This window comes from Canis aureus, chromosome 15 (genome assembly GCF_053574225.1).
Source record: "Canis aureus isolate CA01 chromosome 15, VMU_Caureus_v.1.0, whole genome shotgun sequence".
Classification (NCBI taxonomy): Eukaryota; Metazoa; Chordata; class Mammalia; order Carnivora; family Canidae; genus Canis; species Canis aureus.
This window is the reverse complement of record NC_135625.1, coordinates 58,528,050-58,549,670: the sequence shown is the minus strand read 5'-3', so window position 1 is coordinate 58,549,670 and position 21,621 is coordinate 58,528,050. Positions and strand designations below refer to the sequence as shown.

Genomic DNA, 21,621 nt, shown 5'->3' with positions numbered 1-21,621 from the left:
GAGGTCTGGTATATAGAAGTGGTAAAGAGCCAAGCTGCTATGGTCACAAGGACAGGCCTCATGCCCACCCCTTCCCTGCAGCACCCCAGCTAGCCTTCTAGGCCTTTTTTTTTTTTTTTTTTTTTTTTTTTTTGCCTTCTAGGCTTTCGTAGTGGAGTTTGCAACCACTGATGTGTCCAACTCCAACATTCCCTACTTAGAAAACTGACCCCCACCCCCCTCGCCAAGGTGAAATGATTCGGTGCGGTTCACACTGGCCAGAAATCAGTCTTCATTGTTCTCTTTATTGCTTTTCGGAGTTAGTGCTCTCACCACGAGGTCACACTGTTTTATTTCAAAAATGCTTGCACGTGTTAAATCCAAGAGGGTCCTTACTGAATCTTTCCATCTCTAAGAAGTTCGACCATCACGTATTGTGGAAACTCTTTCCTTGGTGTTTAAAAAAAAGAGAAACACTAAGTTATGTGTGATCATAGCATCACATGGGGCGTCATGCAGACACTTGTTCACACGATTGTTTAACATGAGGGCACAGTAAATCTACCCATTTTCTTGATTAAACAATGGAGATTAAGGAAATAGCAGACTGAGCCAGGCACTGCCTTCAGTTCTCATTGGGAAACATAGGTAGATTTTCTGGAAGAGCCAGTGGCAGTAGGGCAGCCCTGGTGGCTCGGTGGTTTAGTGCCACCTTTGGCCCAGGGTGTGATCCTGGGGTCCTGGGGTTGAGTCCCACATCGGGCTCCCTGCATGGAGTCTGCTTCTCCCTCTGCCTGTGTCTCTGCCTCTCTCTCTCTGTGTCTCTCATGAATAAACAAAACAAAACAAAACAAAAACCCGTGGCAGCTCTGAATCACCTGCCATCTCTAGGAAATACTTCTTCCTACTTCAGGGGCCTCTTTTCTTGTGTTATGTTTATTTGGTTGTCCAACCTAAATCCATGTTTCCTCACAAAGGGCAGCAATGGTCTCGTAAGGAGAGTCATTTTGTCCTTTCTTCCTTCTGATGAATCGACTTCCCCCTCCACCTGACCCTCCTGGCTATGTTCAGGGCGACCAGCAACATCCGTGTGCAGGATGAGCAGGAGCCAAACCAGCTGGCTTCTGTGGAGACTGGTTATTTCAACCATTTATAGAAAAATGGAAGTAGTTCTTCTTCTTCTTCCTCTTCTTCTTCTTCCTTCTTTCTTCTTCCTTTTTTTGAATTTTATTTATTTGACAGAGTGCACAAGCAGGGGGAGCATCAGGCAGAGGCAGAGGGAGAAGCAGACTCCCCGCTGAGCAGGGACCCGGGATGAGGGCCTCGATCCCAGAACCCGGGGATCATGACCTGAGTTAAATGCAAATGCTCAACCCATGGAGCCCCCCACAGGCGCTCCTAAAATGGAAGCTCTGTATGCTGAACCATAGTCATAAGTACATCCAGGGCCAGGCCGCGTCGGTTAGTTCGTGCATTCATTTGTGCGATGAACATCGCCAGGAGCTCTCCATCCCCGGGAGCAAGAGGAAACACACTGACGGTATGTATGTTCATGAAGGCTGCGCTTCAGGAGGGAGCAGAAGCACCCCTAAAAGCACCAGCCGCAGGTCCCCCAAGGCTGTCTGGGAAGGCTGTGAGTAGAACAGGCCCTGGGGCTGGACTTTGAGGCATGGCCTGCAGTGTGCAGGCGGTGGAAGATGTGGGGACGGGGACCGGGTCCCTGGAGCGCAGCCCTTGTCCCTGGGAAGGCGGTGGGCATCCTGGGGACAGCAGGCCGCGGGGGGGGGGGGGGGGGGGGGGCGCCCCGCTGGGAGGTCAGGCTTTACCGGAGGTCATCAGCAGGGGGCGCCAGCACCACGTCGTCAGGTGCCCTGGGGCGTGGCCACGGCGGGACCACGCGGGGGGCGGGGGGCGAGGGGCGATGTAGGAGGGTCTGGCCCAGGTGCGGGGTTGGGTACCATCCGGCAGGGCGGCCACGGAGGAGGATGCTGGACAGGGAACAGGGGCGAGAGAAGCGATGCTCCCGGGCGAGGGGTGGCAGGTGAGGATGAAGGCGACTCCTTTTTGAGATGCCAGGGAAGCCCTTGGCTGGGGTGAGGGAGGGGGGACAGGTGAGAGGGTTCTGAGCTTAGGAGCAAAGAGCCTGTGGACAAAAGCCGAAGCCAGGTGTTTCTTGGACACCTGCCTTGGGGCACAGCAGGGAAGCAGACCTCACACACCGAGAAAGGGGATTGATTGTCAGCGCCCAAGAGGAGGACCCTCGTGGACTTGGGTGCGGGGCAGCCCTGGCCCTGCTCCCTCAGACCCTCCTTTCCATCTCGCGTCTCTTCTCAACACCATCGCTGCACAGAGGGGACAACTCGGAGGTGGCCGAAACCGCATGGGCACGTGGGCACCGCTCCCCACCCCTCCCCCCTGATTTCAGCTCAGGTCATGACCTCAAGGCTGAGAGATGGAGCCTCACATTGGGCTCCATGCTCAGCAGGGAGTCTGCTTGAGATTCTCTTTCCCTCTGCCCCTCCCTCACCCCCCGCTGGCACTCTCTCTCTAAATAAAATAATAATAATAAAAAGGGAGCAAATGGAATCTTACTGCAGAGGTCTGGTATATAGAAGTGGTAAGAGCCATGCTGCTGTGGTCACAAGGATGGGCCTCATGCCCACCCCTTCCCTGCAGCACCCCAGCTAGCCTTCTAGGCTTTTGTAGTGGAGTTTATAACCACTGATGTGTCCAATTCTAACATTCCCTACTTAGAAAACTGACACCTCCCCCAAAGGTGAAATGATTCCGTGCGGTTGGGTGGCCACTGACACCCTGGGGCCGCCGCCCTGGGGCCTCAGGCTTGCAGATCCTTGGGCTCCTCCGGGCTGAGCTTCAGCAGCTTGTCCACACAGAGCAAGATGAGGGTGAGGAACCACAGGCTCCATCCAACTGCCGCGGCGATCCAGCCATACTCATCCACGCCGGGGTGGCAGCAGCGAGCCGCTTGGGGACAGAAGTCCACGTCTGCCGAGGAAGGGACAGCAAGGACACCGCGGTGCATCGCCCCCCGCCCCCTCCGCCCCCCCCGCCCCAGGTAAGGAATGAGACCAGAGCTCATGCTCGCTAAAGCACACTGCACAGTTGTCACCTGCTCCATGCCCGTCCCCTTATTCATCCCTCGCAGGGTAGGAGGCGACACTTAACTACTCCCATCTCCCTGGAAGGAGCCCATGCTGTGACTCGCCCAAGAGGGGGCACCAGATGGCAGAGCGAGAACTCGAACCCAGGTCTCAAGGAATCCAAAGCCCCACACTCAACCTCCACGAGTCACTGCCCTATTATGGGGGCTTCGGAAATACCCAGAAGTGAACGCACGGTTATTCAGGGAGGGCAGCAGTAAAGGGAGCCAGACATAGAAGAAAGCAAAACTTTCTGTTAATTGGATGTGTGGAAACAATGCTTGCTGCTTTAGGAAGTACTGCCTTCTTGCCCTTAGGAGTATTCAGGGAGAGGATGGACAGAAATAGGCAAAGGGTACCCAGAACAAAGCTCCTACATTGGGCAGAAGTTGGACTTGACTGGTAGCTTTTCTTTTTTAAGATTTTATTTATTTATTCATGAGAGACACAGAGAGAGAGGCAGAGACACATAGGCAGAGGGAGAAGCAGGCTCCATGCAGGGAGTCCAATGTGGGACTCGATCCCAGGACCCCAGGATCACGCCCTGAGCCCAAGGCAGATGCTCAACCACTGAGCCACCCAGGCGTCCCCCCTTCTAAGTTTCTAATGCATGTTTGGCTGCCATCCTGTGGATGCGTCGTTCAAGCCACCTGTACCAAAGATTGTGAGCCGACATCAGGGTCAAGGCTGAGATAGCTTTTAAGATATGCTATGCAAGCAGTTCTGGGGGTGACAAACAGACCATACCAGTGCACAGGAAGGTCAGGCTGGCACTCTACCACTGGACCCCAATCAACAGAAAGCAAGCAGGCTTAAGTGTCCCTCCCAGATCCAGGGCCAGCTCTGGGTTTAGGGCAGTTGTCAGGAGATGCTTACTGGGGCACTGCTCCAGGGTTCCAGGGTCTGGGTGATGGGTGATCAGGGTTGAGTTGTCACTGTTCCTCGCTTCTGGAAGGAAAGACAGAAGATGGTCTCAGGCAGTAGGGGAATCCATTCCCAGGCACAGAGTGAAATCTTTTTTGTCAGTTAGTGGTAATAGTACACCAAGGATTATAGAAGTTCCAGTCTAGGTGCTTTAAGATGTCATGTAATAAGACTAACCCTCTGTTACGGGCCAGACTGTCCCCACCACATTCATTAAAGTTCTAACCCACAGTAGTGATTGTATTTGGAGAAAGAGCCTTTAAAGAGGTTAAATCAAGATTAAATGGAGTCATATGGGTGGGTCCTCATCCAATATGACTAGTGTCCTTGAGAGAAAGGGAAGACACTAGGGAGGCACCTGCACAGAGAAAAGACTAGGTGAGGTCACAGTGAAAAGGTGGCCATCTGTGAGCCAAGGAGAGAGGCCTCAGGAGAAGACACACCTGCTGACACCTGGAGTCTCCAGAACTGTCAGAAAATAAGTTTCTGTTGTTTTAGCCACCCAGTCTGTGGTATGTTTTTATGGCAGCAAAAGAATACACTTCCCTTTTCCTTTCATTATTATCATTCAGAGACGCTTACCTGCATGTCTCATTGACTCACAGCTTCACACTTCATCTCCTTCATATCTCATCCTTCAGTGGCCAAGGGCCTGCTGCAAAGAGCTTTCCAAACACTCTATTTTAGCTGTTTCCTATGCAAATAGCTCCATCTAGAAATGGTTTTTCTCCTATATATTAAAGCAAACACTTAACAATCTCAAATGTCTTCTCCTAACTACTTTCAATTCCCTTCACAAACTTGAACAAATGAATGTTGAAATCTGACTTTGATTGTTTACTTCTCGTGATTATGATGGTATTACTCAGGCAGATGGTTATCAAAAAAATTAAATGCTATACCACCAAATCCAGAGATGGCTAGAATTTGCAGCCATTAGAATTGTCTCTTGATCAATAAATAAGGAGCGCAAAGATAAAAAGAACTTCAGTGGAAATTCTCAAAGTTCTGTCAGAGTGTGGAGGTGAGGGGGGGCTACAGAGATGAACATAAAGATTCTCAATTCCAAAAAACCATCATCTACCTTCCCTCTCATAACTGAGAATGAGCAGATGGATGATCCAGGTCTATTCTGTACAACATGGCAATTACATGTGGCTCTTCAAATTTATTAAAATGAAATAAAAAAATGCAACTTCCTGATAGTATTAGCCACACTTCAAGGGCTCAGTTACCACACTGGATCACCACATTCTGAAATGCTGCCATATTGGAAGCATAGCACAGAAATGGAACATTTCTGTAGAGGCTGCTTTTAGGCAACAGGTGTGAACAATGGAAACTTGCAGGAGGCACAAGGGCCCCCAGCGCCCCCTAGCTGAAATGCAAACAGGCTCATTAAGCGACCCACCTCGGGAATAGTCATGAACCCTAACTGACCAATTACAACAGGCATAGCTCCTCAGATTACCAAAACAGGACATTCCCCACGCTCCCTCACTCTGCCCTATAACTATAGCCCCTCACCACCACCTTGAAGCAGACAGTCCCTCCTCTGCTGTCCTGCCTGCTGCTCCCTTGCAGTGTATTCAATAAATTTCTATCTCCTTTATTCTGCCCTGAGTAAATTCTCTCACCATCGGTACCGCTGGCCCTCACCTAATCAGGACACCCCACAACTTCCATCACCAAAAAATTTTTGTTAGATGGCATTCATCTTGGTAGATCAAGACCAAGAAGCCAATTTTAAAGAATTGTTCTGGAAATTAATTATATTGCTGTTCCGCTTCCTTTGAGGATGCAAAAAAAAAAAAAAAAAAGTGGTTTAGAAACTCTCAAGGCTCCACTGACCCTAGGTCAGTGTGTCCTTCAAAGGAGCTTGTTGTCAGGTAGCAGGACAAGTCAGGAGGAAACTTCTCGTTTGGCCAAAGCCATGAAATTGCTGCTTAGAGTGATTTTATGCCACTCCCCTCCCCCCCCCCCCCCCAGCCACTCCAATGTCCTGCCTGGGGTATAGTAATTACCTTGACACAATCTGATTGTTACTGTAAATTATTTACAGCTAAATGGCTTAGAACTTGGTCTTTATTTGTTTTGGAATAATTGATTCCTCAACATTTAATTTTCCTTTTTAACCCAACTAACTTCCTTGGCCTTGACTTTCATCTCCCCTCTGCCCTAGAATGGAAGTGGTCCCCATTTGGACCAAGTGAATGGAAAAAAACCTAGTTAACCAGATGCTGGTGTTAGGTTAAGCCATCTGAAATTGCCATTTGATAGGTCAAAAAATTTGTCAATATCGGTAATTTTATATGGTTTGAACTAAATAGTCTAGTTATTAATTTCTAAGAAGTTAAGCCTCAGCCTCCACCCTCGTAAGCATAGCTGGTCAGAGACTAGTCCAGCTTGGGGTCACTTCCAAAGTACAGGGTGCTAATAATTAAGTGCAGTTAAATTTGTCAGGTTTTTTGAGAGCCTATCATAAACAAGTCACTGTGAGGGTAAACAAATGAAAAAAATAAAATACTTATTTAGGGAGGGGTATGGGAAAATAAAACAAACATGCTAACATTCATTGAGTGTTTACCCTGTGCTAATTTACTAACAGTTCTTTATATGCAGTAGTCTCCTTTCATCTTTATGACAACCCTATATGTAAGCGTTGTGATTATCCCCACCGTATAAATGAGAAAACTGGGGCACAGAGACATTGAGTGATTTGCTCAACATCACACAGCTAGTAAGTTGTGGAAGCCAGAATTGAGTTGAGGCTGAGTGGCTAGAGCTCATACCCTGAAACTCCAAAGGAGGGTGGTGAGGACAAGGGAGACAGGCACAGCCCTGAGGGGTCCTTGAGGCTCAGTTTTGAGAGAGGGAAATCTGTCAAGGGCAGGGCAGGAGCTGCAGGGGCAAGATCAAAGCCAGAGGCCAGGGAACCTGGGTGCTCAGTGGCTGAGCATCTGCCTTTGGCTCAAGTTGTGATCCTGGGGTCCTGGGACTCCATCCTTGCGGGGAGCCTGCTTCTCCCTCTGCCTGTGTCTCTGCCTCTCTCTATGTGTCTCTTATGAATAAATAAATTAAAAGTCTTAAAAAATATAAGGCCAGAGGCCAAAGCCAGGAGCATAAGAATATGAGGGAGTTCTCTCTGCAGGGGGAGAGCCCAGCCTGAGAGAGCAAGACAGGGGCTGCTACTCAACCCTCCTAGCGTCCATGAGCACACAGGGTAATAACTCCACGTCTCTTGTGCTGGGGAAGGTGGGAGAATCATCAACAGCATTTGGCAGGTTTTGTGCCTTAGGGTTTTATGGAAGTTGCAAAGGGAGAACAGGGTCAACGGAGGGACCAGAGGACCTCAGGTGAGGAACAGAGTACAAAGGGGCAATTGCAAATCACAATAGCCAGGGGCCCTGAGAAGGAGCAGTGGAGACACAGCGCCCATTAAAATGTCATTTTAGGCCAATTTTGGTCTCTTGATGGGAGAGACTGTCAGTACATCACATTTTTCCTGTTGCTTTGTGGCAAAGTCCAGTAGAGGTGGCTAATCCTGTCCTAGCTGAGGAGTTGAGTATTTGATCGTGGTCTTAGGTCTTAGGTAAACGTAAGACACCCCCAGCCCAACCTACCACCTCCTGCCTAATCCTTCCAGTGAGAAAAAACTGTTTGCTCTTCTCTTTGTGTGGGACCAACCCTAGCCAAAGAATCCTCCTTCCTCCCTTCCCCCACCCCTCTTCCCCCCTTCTCCTCCCTCCCCCTTCCTCCCCCCCTCCTCCACCTCTTCTCTCCCTCCCCTCTTCTTCCCAGCGTGGCCAAGAATAAAGCTCACAGTTCTACCTGCCAAGCAAGCCAAGTGGAAGGAGGCAAAGAGCAGGACGAGGGCCAGGGCGGCCCGGAGCGCAGAGGTGAGGCGCTTCATGCTGGAGAGGGAGGCATCTGTCCGCACCATCCCTGCAGAGGTGTGCCGAGGGCTGCGTGCCATGTGTCCTGTGTGTGCCGTGTCTTGCGGGAGCTTGAAAGCAGTGCTGTCAGAGGTGAATTTCTGCTCTGTGTTTGGGGGAAAAGAGAAGGGGTGGAGCAAAAGAAACCAGCTGTCACTCCTCACTCTCACCTCTTTAGAAGGCAAGCTGAACTATGTAGGCTGGGGGCGGGGGGGGGGGGGGGGAGGGGAGGAGGGAGGGGCCATTTATGCAATTCTGCCTAGAGTTCACGTGTTATCCCTACTGATGAAAGAGGGGACAGGAGAGGAGTTTTGTGTCCTGCCAGGTCCTTGAAGTTGAGTTTGCTGCCTCTTTCATCTGCCAATGTAGCGCTGGATTCTTTCTTCTCTGTAGCACAGTATTTGCTGACACCTACCCTGTGCAATGAATCCCTGCCCTCGAAGTGCTTTCGTTATAGACATATATCATTAAAACACAGAGCAATGTTTGAGGAATGACTCCAGAAGGACAAAGGGCTTTGGTTCTTAGCAGCAAGAAGCCACCATCTGCTGATGGGATGCTTCGCGACAAATATGGTGCTTGAGTTGGGCCTTGAAGATGAATAGAATTTTGACAGGCAAAGAGGAGAGGAGGGCACTAGAGACAGGAGGGACAGATGAGTAAAGGTCCAGAGGTCAGGGGTGCTTGAGAGTCCCCTGTGAATCCGCTGCAGCCCAGATGCTCAGAGGGGACCTGAGGAGGGGGATACAGAGAGGTGACTGGCCAGCCATGAGACTGACAGACTGGTGTGCCAGCCTGGGGAGTTTGAAACAATCAGGAGGCAAAAGAAAGGCTGTGTGAAGACTTTGAACCAAATAGTAACATTTATTTATATTTGTAAAGATTTTATTTATTTATTCATGAGAAACACAGAGAGAGAGACAGAGACATAGGCAGAGGGAGAAGCAGGCTCCCTGCAGGGAGCCCAATGAGGGACTTGATCCCAGGACCCCAGGATCAAGACATGAGCCAAAGGCAGATGCTCAATCACTGAGCCACCCAGGTGCCCCAATAGTAACATTTATTGCACATCCCCCATTTATCTGAAAGGCATCTTCATAGGCATATGGGACCCAATGATGCCTAACGTGATCCTAATGGTCCAGCAATGAAATCAGCAATAAAGAAAGATGTGTGGTGCAGCATGGTAACACTCAAACATGGATATCTTCTGCGGTTGTGGGAATACGAGAGAGACGGGGGGGGGGGGGGGGGGGGGGGGGGGGCGCGGCTGGGGTGGAGAGGTTAAATCTGCCTGAGAGGCACAAGGGAAACACTCACAGAGGAGAGGACATTTGGACTGGGTATTAAAGTCTGCCTACACAGATGGGTGCTGATGGCCTTTCTAATAAATGGAACAGCACACACAGGGCAAGGGAATTGTCTGTGTGCATGCAGGGCTGCCTTGTATAGATAAGTGCACTGTCTTCTTGCACAAGAACTGGCCTGGTCAAGAGAGTGAGGTAGAGATCCTTGCTCATTTGACACTATGTGGAAGGATGTGTAAACCATGTGTAAGCTCAGGGTAAGGGAGTCTTATTGGAATACATTAGCCCAGCGGAGGCATTTTTTTTTCTAATTTGTCCCAAAGTACAAATTAGTGGTGGTCCTATATTCTTGGGTTGGAGGGTTGGGGGCAGAAGTGCTTTAAGAAGGCTAATCTGGGCAGCCCCGGTGGCTCAGTGGTTTGGCGCTGCCTACAGCCCAGGGCGTGATCCTGGAGACCCAGGATCGAGTCCCACATCGGGCTTCCTGCATGGAGCCTGCTTCTCCCTCTGCCTTTGTCTCTGCCTCTCTCTCTCTCTCTCTCTCCTCTCTGTGTATTCTCATGAATGAATAAATAAAATCTTTAAAAAAAAAAAAAAGAAGGCTAATCTGCAGGTGATGTACCCACATCTGGTTTAGACCTGCCACTTGGTCAAATGTTCAGCTACTGCTACGTACTGGGCATTTGGTATGGGAGGGAGGTCTGCAGTGGGTAAGGCAACAGAGTCCCTGTCCTCAAGAAGCTCAGGGTCCAGTGAGGGAGAGAGACCAAAAAATAATGACAGCATGATGACATAAGTGTGGTGAGGAAGTCTTGACAAAGAATGGGAAAATCATGGAGGAGGTTTGGGGACGAGGGGGTTCAGTGAACATTTCACCATAAGGAAGGCATTTTTTTTTTTTAAGATTTTATTTCTTTATTCATGAGAGGCACAGAGAGGCAGAAACATAGGCAGAGGTAGAAGCAGGTTCCCTGTGGAAAGCCTAATGTGGGACTCGATAAGGAAGCCATTTTGACCTGAAACTTGAAATCTGTGTGGTCTACAAGGCACAGGAGACGGGATCAGTGTGTGCAAGACCTCTGAAGCACGAATGTGTGCCCCTTGACTGAGGAGGAATCACCATCTTGGGAGTACGGGATAGATTCATGGTGTGTCTGGTTTGACTATTGTAAATGGTCCTGAATGGCGGACTAAACAAACTGGATTCTCTCTTACAACTGGGGCACCTTATAAGGAACTTGTACATGTAGACACCTTTATATTTCAGAAACACTGGAGGATAGATCCATGGAGGGCAGGCCTGGATTCAGGGAGATCCGCTAAGAAGCTGTTGCAAAAATCCCAGCCAGATGGGGCACCTGGCTGCCTCAATTGGTAAAGCATGTAGCTCTTGATCTCAGCATTGTGAGTTCCAGCACCACGTTGAGTTTAGAGCTTACTTAAAAACAACAACAACAACAACAACAACAACAACAACAACAAAAAACCCAGCCAGAGATCAAAGGAACCCTGAAATAAAGAGCTGGACTGAGGATAGAGAACAGGGGAACAGAATCAAGAGGCATTTAGCTGGCTAAATCAACAGAAGGGAACCCAGGGAGTGGCATCCTGAGTGAAGGTTTCCAGCTGGGGCGGGTGGGTGGCCATGAAGCCAGCCTGGGGTGGAATTCCAGCCCAGCTCTTCTTGGCTGAGTGGCCCTGGCAAGATACTTTATACGTCAGGTTCCTTATCTGAAAAGGAATAGGATCTATCTCATGACTTGTTATGATGACTTAAGGAAGTAATCCATCTGAAGTGCTTCACATAGTGCTGCTGGCTGAGCAGTAAATGCTCAGTACTCAGTAAATGTTAACTATCATTTAAACAGAAGGATCATCATACATTGAAAATGTGGAACAAAGGCAGTTTTAGGAGAAAAATAATGCTATTTATGTATTTATTTATATCCTGCCTCAGTCCAAAAAAGGGTATAAGGAAGCTTACATAGAATTAATAAGCTAGATAAAGTAAATTTAAAATGAATGGGAAGAAATGAGGTAAAGAGAAATTTAAGGTAGGAAATATGAGATGGATCCGTGAGTTTAGAGCACAAAATGGCACACTTGTTTTCTAAGCTTTGTGGTAATTAGTGTGAAGAAAGAGTCACCTGCACGCAGGCCACCTGTCTGACTCATGAGCTTGCAAGGTGCAAAACAACAGTGTGAGTACGACTGCTCTTGATACCAGCACTAGAGAGACATTTTCTCCTTGGATCCTCCACAGAGATGACATTCCTTAATGGGACAGACACTGTTCTCAACATTTCCCTCACAGTAAACTCCGTGATAGGCTTCATAGACCAGGGCTGGTGTATCCCGCGAGCACTAGAGAGGACAACAGTGCATGGGGTCAACAAGATTTTCAAGGGTCTTGAAAATGCTTGAGACCTGTAAAGAGGTGCTCAGGTCTCAGACTGTGCATTCAAAAAGAAAATATGGGGATTATAAGGAAAGGAGAGGAACTGAGTGGGAAAAATTAGGGAGATAAACTGTGAGAGATTACTAACTCTAGGAAACAAAGAGTTGCGGAAGGGGAGGTGGGCGGGGAGGATAGGGTAACTAGGTGGCAGGTACTGAGGAGGGCACTTAACTGGGTGTTATATTTTGGCAAATTGAATTTAAATTTTAAAAAAGTAAAAAAGAAAGAAAGAGAGAGAGAAAGAAAAGATGGGAACACCTAGGTGGCTCAGTGGTTGAGCGTCTGCCTTTGGCTCAGGGCATGATCCCGGGGTCCTGGGATCAAATCCCACATCAGGCTCCCTGCAGGGGAGGGAGCCTGTTTCTCCTTCTGCCTATGTCTCTGCCTCTCTGTGTGTGTCTCTCATGAATAAATAAAATCTTAAAAAAAAAAAAAAGATTTCAACAGCAAAGTTATACAATTCATTTTAAATACATAAACAGAAGCAATCTAACATAGGATGTTGGGTGCATCTTAATATATTTGATGTGAGCAGATCGTGTCCTTCCAAAATGATGACAGCCTGGGACATGCAGGGATTTGAAACAGCCCTGCCTGGGGTCTTTTTGACAGTGGTTTGAGTAGAACCCACTGATCTAAACAGACAGTATCATATCGCATCATACCAGTGAAAGCAACTCTGGATGTAACTGATGGAAAGAGCAAGGACAATAATCTGTCCCCACTCTCTCTCTTTTCAACACAGTGTTGTTTGGCTGGGACTGTTTTAGATTAGGTGTTTCCAAGTCAATTGAAAGACAAACATTTTCTTAACAGATGAAAAAATTTTCTTACCCTAAAATAGAACTGGATGGACTTGACTGGTATCTAATAACTCAATTCCCAAAGGAAGAGCAGCAAAGCAACTATTTTTACAAACGTCACTATTATTAGTTTTTTTTTTTTTTTTTTTTTTTTTAAAGCAGGTCTTTAATTAATAACTCCATGCGGCTGGTTACCTCACCTAGCAACTCTCTCATACATTTTACATTAGGTTTGCTTTGGAGAGCATACCGGGAAGTTAAATTGCTCAAAGCTAGACATTCTACAGGAACTTCCTCAAGATTTTTTTTAATGGTTGAAATAAGTGTTTGGTTACACATACTTTAAAAAAAATTCCAGGCTAAAATGTGGCCAGGCTCCATGGTAGTGGTTGAGATGGGATTGGCCAAGATGGTGGTAGTTCTGTGGCCTTCACTGCCTTCTAGTTCATGTTTTCCCTGATAAAATTGCATTTAAAAAAGAAAAGGAGGGGGCACAGTGTTTAGTGTGGTAAAAGACAAAACCAGCATTCTGTGGCCTGGAGTGGCTTCCTGTAGATAGGATATTATATGTTAAGGAAGCTTCCCTTGTGATTCTGGTAGGCCCCTTTCCGTCTTCCACCTTTGGGAAAAGAAGAGACCACTGGCTTTGAACTTGGGGTTCATTTCCAACTAACCCATCCTGTAGAGAATCATGGCCCTCACCATGACTATGCCTGCTATTCCCTAACTTCTGACCAGAGGTAGATCCATGGCTCTTTCTGTAGAGGGCTTTGTCAGGATCTGTTTTCACAAAATAATGTCAGTCTGTAAATGGTGCATGGGGCTGAAATACGTAGCTTCACCTAAGCAGGATCTAGTTTGCGGGGTAGCTTAACTACACTCCCTGCTGCTCAGTTATGGGTTTATAATTTGGAAAGAGTGAGAAAGAAAAATGGAGTTCAATCTCGAGATCATGCCCTAGAATTGATCAAAGTAATCGAGTGAACGAGGTCTTGAGTCCACCGTTTGGAACCATTTTTGAGCAGTTCCCTAGGATAATTCATTCAGCTCTTGCACTAGGGTGGGCAGTGGTACCAGAGAGAAGTAGGGTGAACAAAGGGATGGGATTTCTTCTCAGCTAAGGCCATCTTCCATGTAGGCCCTGGATCTCATTCCTTCCCATCTTCTTAGGTTGCACTGTGATCCGTGAGCATACTTTGATGATTTCTATGTTTTGCTATTCATTAAGACCTATCAGATGGCCATTTTTGGTAAACATTCGGTAGTGCTTGAAAAGAATGTGCCATGCAGTTGTAGGGAACAGTGTTCTGTGTAAGTCCATTAGGTCAAGAGTGCTAATTGTGTGGTTCACATCCCCTATATCTTTCCTGTTTTTAAAAATCTAGCCTGCTTATTATGTTAAATATCGAGACAGATGATTGTGGATTTCTCTGTTTTCTTTGTAGTTTCGTCTATTTTTGCATTAAATATTTGAGGCTGTCATTAGGTCTCATGCAAATATAGAATTGAAATGCTGGTGAATTGAACCTTCTTTAAAAAAATAATTTTGTAAAAAAAAAAATCATTTTGTAAAATCCCTCTCTATCTCTAGTGATACTTTGTGCCATCAAGTTTACTTTGTCTGATGTTACGATAGCTAACTCATCTTTCTTTTGCTTAGTTTTGCATGCTGGGTCTTTTCCCAACATTTCTTTCAACTTTTCTAAATTCTTACCATGTTTTTGATGTGTACTTTTCGAAAACATAGTGAAGGATTTTTTAAAAACCTGGTCTTAGATTCTTTGTCTTTCATTTGGCCGCTTAATCTGTTTACATGGGATGTGCTGATACTGATTGGTTTGGGTTTGACTCTCCATCTGACCAGTGCTCTCTGATTTTCCCATCTGTTTCGCATCCCTTTTTTTCTTTTTTTTCCACCACTTTTGGATTGAATTTTTCATTCCATTTTTTACTGTGTGCATTCTTGTCTTATCAAAGTCTAATATTAACTGATACTTTTACCCTCTTCCCAAATAATGTAAAGAGCTTGGAACTTTATTTTTTATTTTATTTTTTTAAAGATTTTTATCTACTTATTCATGAGAGGCATAGAGAGAGAGAGAGAGGGCAGAGACACAGGGAGAGGGAGAAGTAGGCTTCATGCAAGGAGCCTGACGTGGGACTCGATCCAGGACTCCAGGATCACGCCCTGGGCCGAAGGAGGGCACTAAACCACTGAGCCACCCAGTGATCCCCAAGAGCTTGGAACTGTAATACTACTACTCCTGATTTCTATATCATGACAGTCATGTATCTTAACTATATACATATATATTTTTTTAACTTGGTAACTCATTATTGCTATTTTTATACAGTGAATGTTTTATGTTAAATTTATTCATATATTTGCCACTTTATTGTTCTGGATTCCTTTGTGAATGTCTCGTCTTCCATCTATGATGCTTCTTCTCCTTAAAGAATATCTTCAAGTATTTCCTTGGTGAAATGATTAATGATCTAGGATAGGTTTCTCTTCATTTTTTTTTTTTGAATTTTCTTTTTTTTTTTTTTTAAAGACTTTATCTCTTTATTCATGAGAGACACAAAGAGAGAGGCAGAGATACAGGCAGGGGGAGAAGCAGGCTCCATGCAGGGAGCCCAATGCTGGACTCCATCCCGGCACTCCAGGATCACGCCCCGAGCAGAAGGCAGGTGCTAAACCGCTGAGCCACCCAGGGATTCCCTGAAAGTTATTTTCTTTCTTTCTTTCTTTTTTTTTTTTTTTCATTGAGTGTAGAATTCTAGGTTGATAGATACTTTCTATCAGTGCTTTAAAGATATTCTATTTCTTTGGACTTCCATTTTTTCTGTTGAGAACTGTCCATTTAACTGTGCTCCCTTGTAAATAATTTGTCTCTTTTTTCTTTGGCTGTTTGTAAGATTTTTGCTTTGCCTTTGGTTTTCAGAAGTTTTATTACAATACATTCAAATATGGATTTTTTTTAAATTAATCTTGCTTGGGGTTTGTAGGCAACCAAATATGGAGTTTGATGTCTTCAATCAGTATTGAGAAGTTGTCGGCCATCAAATACTACTTCTGTCCCATTCTTCTCTCTCTGTCTGGTCTTCCAATTACACAGAGGTTAGATTTAGACTCTAATTCTCTTACCCTCTTCTTTATTCTCTATGCTTTTGTTTCCATGGGCTTTATTCTGTACATTTTCTTCTGCCCTATTTTTTATTAAATCTCTTATCATCTGTGTCTAATTGACTTTTGTAACTATACACTGAATTCTTAATTTCAGTTATTTTAGTTTTAGTTCTAGAATTTCCATTTTGTACACTTTTAAATCACTTTTTGTTATATAGTCTCACTTTTCATCTTCATGAACAGAGTGAGTATAATTTAAAAAAATCTTTTTGATAACACCAGTATTTGTTCACCCCCCCGATTGGTTTCTATGGTCCATTATTTCTGTTGGTTGGTTTTCATTCATGTTGCTTTGTTTCCTTGTATACCTGGTTATTTTTATTATGTGCATAATTGCAATTACACACAATTGTTTGTAGAAATAATTTAAGACCTAGGATGAATCATGATTTTTTTTGGTTTGGTTTCTTTGGTCAGCTACTTGGGGCCAACAACAATCTGTTACCATATGTCTTGTCTCCCAGATTGAGATGTTTATAGCTATGTTGTAGACTTTGTAAGTGTTAATTTATTTTGGTCACCTTTCCTTCTATGTGAAGCTCTTTGGAAAATTTTTTCCCCGAGGAAATAATTAGAGATGACACAAAATGTGAAAATGAAAGCTTAGAGGCAGCTTATAATGGAATAAAAAATAGCTTTTAAAATGATGTTTTAGACTGATATTTAATTATTTGGAAATACACTTGCTATATAATACAAAGCAGAAAAAGCAAGATGTGAAACTATATATTCAGTAGGATTCCAGTTTTGTAATATACATGAATATACAAAGAAAAAGCTTGGAAAGCATCCTATCAGGATTTTAGCAGTGGCCACATCTAGAATGAACACTTTGGGATAATTTTTATTTTCTTCTTTACACTTTCATATGCATTTCAAGTTTTCTGCCATGAATGCATATTACTCTTTTTTTGCATGCATATTACTCTTGTAACCAGGCTATAAAATCAAATTAATACATTTTAAAAAGAATAACCTGGGTGGTGCAGTCAGTTAAGCATCTGACTTTTGGGTTTGGGTCAAGTGGTGATCTCAGGGTGGTGAAATCAAGCCCTGAGTCAGGCTCTGTGCTCAGTGCAGAGTCTGCTTCATGTTCTCTCCCCAGGTTCCCTGCCCCTCCTGCTTGTGCTCTCTCTCTCTCTTTCTAAAATAAATAAATACATCTTGAATATTTCACAGGGTGGTAATGCAGTTACCACAGAGCAGATACACTACATTTAACAGTACTTATGGTGGCTTGGGAAAATTTTCAACATCAGGGAGACTTCTTTTCCATTAAAAATTTTTTTAAGTGCTTTTTATGTATCTATTTTTTTAGAGCGAGACACTGAGAGAATAGGGCAGAGAGGGGCAGAGGAAGAAGAGAGAGAGAATCTTAAGCAGGCTCTATACCCAGCATGGAGTCTGACATGGGGCTTGATCTTAAGACCCTAAGCTCAGCCTGAGCCAAAATCAAGAGCCAGATTTTTTTTTACTTTATTTATTTATTTGAGAGAGAGAGATAGTGAGATAGAGCATGAGCAGGGGAGAGAGGGAGAAGCAGGCTCCCTGCTGAGCAGGAAGCCCCATGTGGAACTCGATCCCAGGATCCTGATATTATGACCTGAGCAGAAGACCAGTACTTTACCAACTGAGCCACCCAGGTGCCTTCCCCAACAACAACAACAACAAATTTAATAAATTAAATTTCAAGTTGCATATGGTACAGAGGACTACTTATTGACAGCCTCCATTTTTGAGGTGCACAAGGTATACAACAGAATGTACAGACACACTCCAGAATGTTCAGAACATAAAGAAGACTGGAAGTAAGACACAGAAAAAAAACCATAGAATCTCAGTGTTGGAAAGGGACCTATAGGCCATCTGGTTCAATCCTTAGCCTATAAAGAATGTGTTTCTACAAAGAAAGTAGTGAATTAGAGAGCTTGGTATGGGTGCATTTGACCTCACCCACCTCTCAAGGTTGTTACTTGGACTTCTGCTAAAATGCCTTATGTGGCAGGTTTCTTAACTAATTTTTAAGGCAGCCAGCTACACTGTGGGACAGCTCTACCTGTTAGAAAAGTTAGTGAGTTACTAGCATCAAATAGGTAAGGGCATTTTAAGGTGAAGTTAATAAACAGTGGGAGGGGAGGTCCTGTCCAGCTCTACAATTCCATGATTGGCAATTTCTGGCTTCTTCATTCCAGCCTTACTACTTGTACAAAATATTTCTGTTGGCACAACAGTGCTTGTGGTCAGATTCATTTTGTGTTTAATAAACAGAGATGTATGTTCTCAAAGAGTAATTTTAAGCTAAGGTTTTGGGGAAATAAACTACATGTTTATGATAAACACTTGGGCAATTTTTCTTTTCGTTTGTCCACATGAGACTAAAAAGGATCAGAGAGCTGAGTCAGACATTGTTGGATGCTTTTTCCCAGCATTCAGCTTCTTCTCTGTGGCTGTGTACTTCTGGTTGCTTCTATAACTTTACTCTCTGTCTTTTGTCTGGATTGCCCGTAGACTGGGCAATCAGCTGTGAGTCAGGGGAGTTCTGGATTCCATGTTCATATTGTCATCCTCTGTGTGACCTTGGGGGAAGCCATGTAACCTTGGTGAAGATGCTGCCTAAGAGATGTGATGGGGGCTCTCTGGGAGGGAGATACATGAGGAAAATCCAGGGAAATGTTGCTTTCAATCCTTTGTGAGAAAATTTTTGTCTAGGGTCCCCAGGACTCTCCAGAGGGGTAGGCTATCCCTAGAAGAGGTTTTGCTATGCATAGTGCCTAATGCATACAGATGTTATGTCCTTTGAGAGAGAGGGTGATGTAAAGAGACCCTGAGAGTCAGGAGTCCATATTCTGCTTCCAGCTCTGCCACTAATTTGCTGGAGGATTTTAGGCAAATCCCTTCATTCCTTGGGGTTGTTTCCTCATCCCTAGAGTAAGGGGATTGGACTCAATGATCTCTAAATTTTCCTCCATGGTACGATTCTGTGACTTCTATGCACAATGTGGTATATTCCATGGAGAAGAAAGTAGAGGTGGCAATTGTGCCAAGAAGAGTCTTACCAGTGGAGTCTGGGGTAAATATTATTACAGAGAAGGCAAATAAGTGGGGAGGTGCTCTCAAGTGAAAAATTTGGAGGTCTGAAAGATAAAATGCATCCATGACAAACTTTGAGGCATTCTCTTCATGATGAAATTTTATTTTCCTACATCTTACTGCCAGTCATTCTGTGACTTGGCAAGGGAAGACAGAAATGAGAGGAGTGTAAAGTAGCTGTGTTCTAGAGAGAGGAGAAGCAGAGAGACAGGGCCAAGATATGTGGAGGTGGAGAACAAGGCAGCTGGAAGGTTCCGTGATGGAGGGTCTTCTCCTAAGGAGTGAGGTGGCCATGTGCTGAGAGAAGGAGGTAAGGGCAAGATGGAGTGGGGAGGAGAATGTGGCTGTCACTGAGAGCCACCTGGGGGGCTCTTTCTTTTTCAAGGAATCCTCTTGGGGACAGAAAGGTGTAGAACAACCGTGAGGGCCAAAATGATGTCAAATGGCACCATTATGTACTGTGACATTGACTGGAGATGGTCTACCGCCAGGCAGGGATGGGGCTGTATGTGGCAAGAGATGATCCTGGTTTCAGTACACATCACATTGAATTCAGTGTGCTGAAGGCATAAACTCTCGGGCAACAAATCTGTCAACAAATTGCATCTGTGTGTGTGTGTGTGTGTGTGTGTGTGTGTGTGTGTGTGCGTGTGCACGCGCGCGCGCGCGCGCCTGGGTGTACTGAATGCCATTCCCTCTCTTTAGTGACCTCAAATCATTATTTCTGTCTCTAGCAGTTTCTCTCTGTTAATGCATATGGTGAAGGATTGTGGATGGTGGGGTCAGTGTCTGACCAATGATGGTGGAGAAGTGCTAGGTAAGTGGATGGTAAAATCAATTATTTGAATGAAGATGATCTGGCTTGAGTTCAGTTCAGAAAAATTATCACTGGTTTTGGAAAATCGGGTTGTTACTTTTGCGCTAGATTGTTATTTTTGGATTCAATTCCTTGCAAGCATTTTAGCTTGCTCTCCTCTTATTCCTTTTAGTCTTTAAAATTATGACGATCTCTTGTAAGTTGATCTTGTACCGCTGAACATGTGGGCGTGCACAGTATCTTCCTAATCCCCTGTATAGGGATATGGGAATAAAGGAGGCCCTTTGTTTAAAAGAATGTCCATTTTGAAGGGGTTAAGTGGAGTGCTCACCTCCTTAGCTCCTCAAGAGCCATTGTATAGGATGTCTTCAGGACACAAAAGCACCTCATTGGAGACTTGCATATACAAGTATAAAGTGGCCCAAACTGGCATTGTGCCCTCCAACTTGTCCAAAGAATGGGATCAGTGGTACTAAACCCCAAATGTCAAAAACAGTGCTCTTTTGGATGACATAGGGGACCAATTCTGTTCTAAGAAGGTTGTTTCTCTCAAGACCTAATGCCAAATATGTTGTCTTTAAGGTATCGAGTTGAGAATTTTGAGAATTCATAAAAAAATATACTGAATCATTAATAGGAGAATGACTTACTTTTTGAAATAGTGAGACAAAGGAATGAGAGGTACTGCCTGGCTGTAGATAAGTTACTTGGCTTGCCTGCACCTCCACTCCAGGGAGTGGTCAGGACCCAATCTTTGTCTCTTTCCCACTGGTCCCCGGGAACCCCTTCAGGGGCATCATTGTGCTGGGATCTCTCCCATTTGCTCTCCCTCCCATGTTGAGATTCACAGTAGAGAATCTGGGAAGCTTACTCTTGTTTTGGACTCTCCGGACTGGGATTGCTAGCACTTGAACCCTTCCAGCCTTGCAATACTTCAGCAATGCTATGAAAAGCTCCAGGTAAAAGACTCAACTCAGCCAGCACATGTCCAGAGAAATGGAAAAACTATCTTTGTATGATTCAAAGTGATTGTCTCACATGCACCTAACGGGTAAGGAAAAGTAGAAGGTGCCAGTATCTAGATGTGCTGGGCCACTAGAGCTCACAGAATTAGCTTGGATGATCAACTATTTTGTCCTTGAGAAAACAAGTGACATCACCCCTGGGATGCTAATTTCCTCTCAGTTACTGCCCTGCTCCCTCCTGAAGCTCTGCCCCTGGAGTAGATCTGTCAGGGTTACCAGTAACCTCCAGAGGTTGGTGAACCCTCCACCATTCTTGAAACACTTTCTTCTCTTGAATTCTCTTTCTTCTGACTGTCCTCCTCCATCTCTGTTTCTGCTACATCTCTTCTATTTGGCCTTGAGACCTTGGAGTTCTCCTCTTGGGTCTGACTCCATTGCTTCCCCCTTATTGTGGACTGAAATGTGTCCCCACCACCACCCCTTGCTTTCACGTGTTGAAATCCTAACCCCAGTACCTCAGAATGTGACCTTATTTGGAAATAACCTATTATATGTTCACATAAATACCTATTTTTATGAAAATACTGTATTTTCCAAAACAAACAATTTAGTGAAAAGAGTAGCATTGATTGCTTTATTTTGCAAATCTCTTTAATGTCTGACTTAATAGAAGACAGCTGGATGTCATTTGCAAATCTATTTTCACATTCGGACTCGCTGCTCTGTTATTTTTGTCGAAATATATGATGAAAATCTGGCCTCGCATAAATATGCAGTTTTTAAAAAGGGAAAAATGTATTACTAGTATTTTCAGGTGTGCATTTTTCTATGATACTATACCAAAACTTAACAAGGAGTAATTTTGAAAAGTTTAGGTGCCGTGTGGAATCAGAAGCCAAACCATTGACCTTCTCATTACAGTCCCTTGGCTAATCATGTACTTTCATTGGATCATCTGTCCAAATGTGACTTTAAAGATTCAAAAATGGGGG

At 44.9% G+C, this 21,621-nt stretch overlaps 2 protein-coding genes across 12 annotated transcripts in view; one reads left to right on the top strand and one right to left on the bottom strand.

Annotated features, from left to right (window-relative positions):
* Window positions 1–264: 264 nt before the first annotated feature.
* On the bottom strand, window positions 265–8,190 carry TMEM213 (transmembrane protein 213). Its single transcript, XM_077850087.1, has 3 exons — window positions 7,896–8,190; window positions 4,017–4,088; window positions 265–2,985 (listed from the first exon to the last, which is right to left on the bottom strand). The coding sequence occupies exons 1-3, from the start codon at window positions 8,038–8,040 to the stop codon at window positions 2,816–2,818; spliced, it is 387 nt and encodes a 128-aa protein (XP_077706213.1). The 5' UTR covers window positions 8,041–8,190; the 3' UTR covers window positions 265–2,815.
* Window positions 7,870–21,621, top strand: part of ATP6V0A4 (ATPase H+ transporting V0 subunit a4) — an 84,523-nt gene continuing 70,771 nt past the window's right edge. For 6 of the 11 annotated variants that reach the window (XM_077850084.1, XM_077850083.1, XM_077850075.1 and 3 more), the window contains exon 1: window positions 7,870–8,092. The gene's annotated coding sequence lies outside the window, so the exon portion shown is untranslated. Of the gene's footprint in view, window positions 8,093–19,581; window positions 19,665–21,621 lie in introns of all 11 variants that reach the window. The other 5 variants (XM_077850080.1, XM_077850085.1, XM_077850076.1 and 2 more) reach the window with 2 other exon arrangements.

What these genes read in the sequence shown, in the direction of transcription:
- TMEM213 (XM_077850087.1), bottom strand. Translation starts at nt 8,040, where the DNA reads ATGGCACGCAGCCCTCGGCACACCTCTGCAGGGATGGTGCGGACAGAT. An exon ending in CCACTTGGCTTGCTTGGCAG is followed by an intron (nt 4,089 to 7,895) that starts GTAGAACTGTGA and finishes CTTTCCTTCCAG; the next exon opens with AAGCGAGGAACAGTGACAAC. An exon ending in AACCCTGGAGCAGTGCCCCA is followed by an intron (nt 2,986 to 4,016) that starts GTAAGCATCTCC and finishes CTTCCTCGGCAG; the next exon opens with ACGTGGACTTCTGTCCCCAA.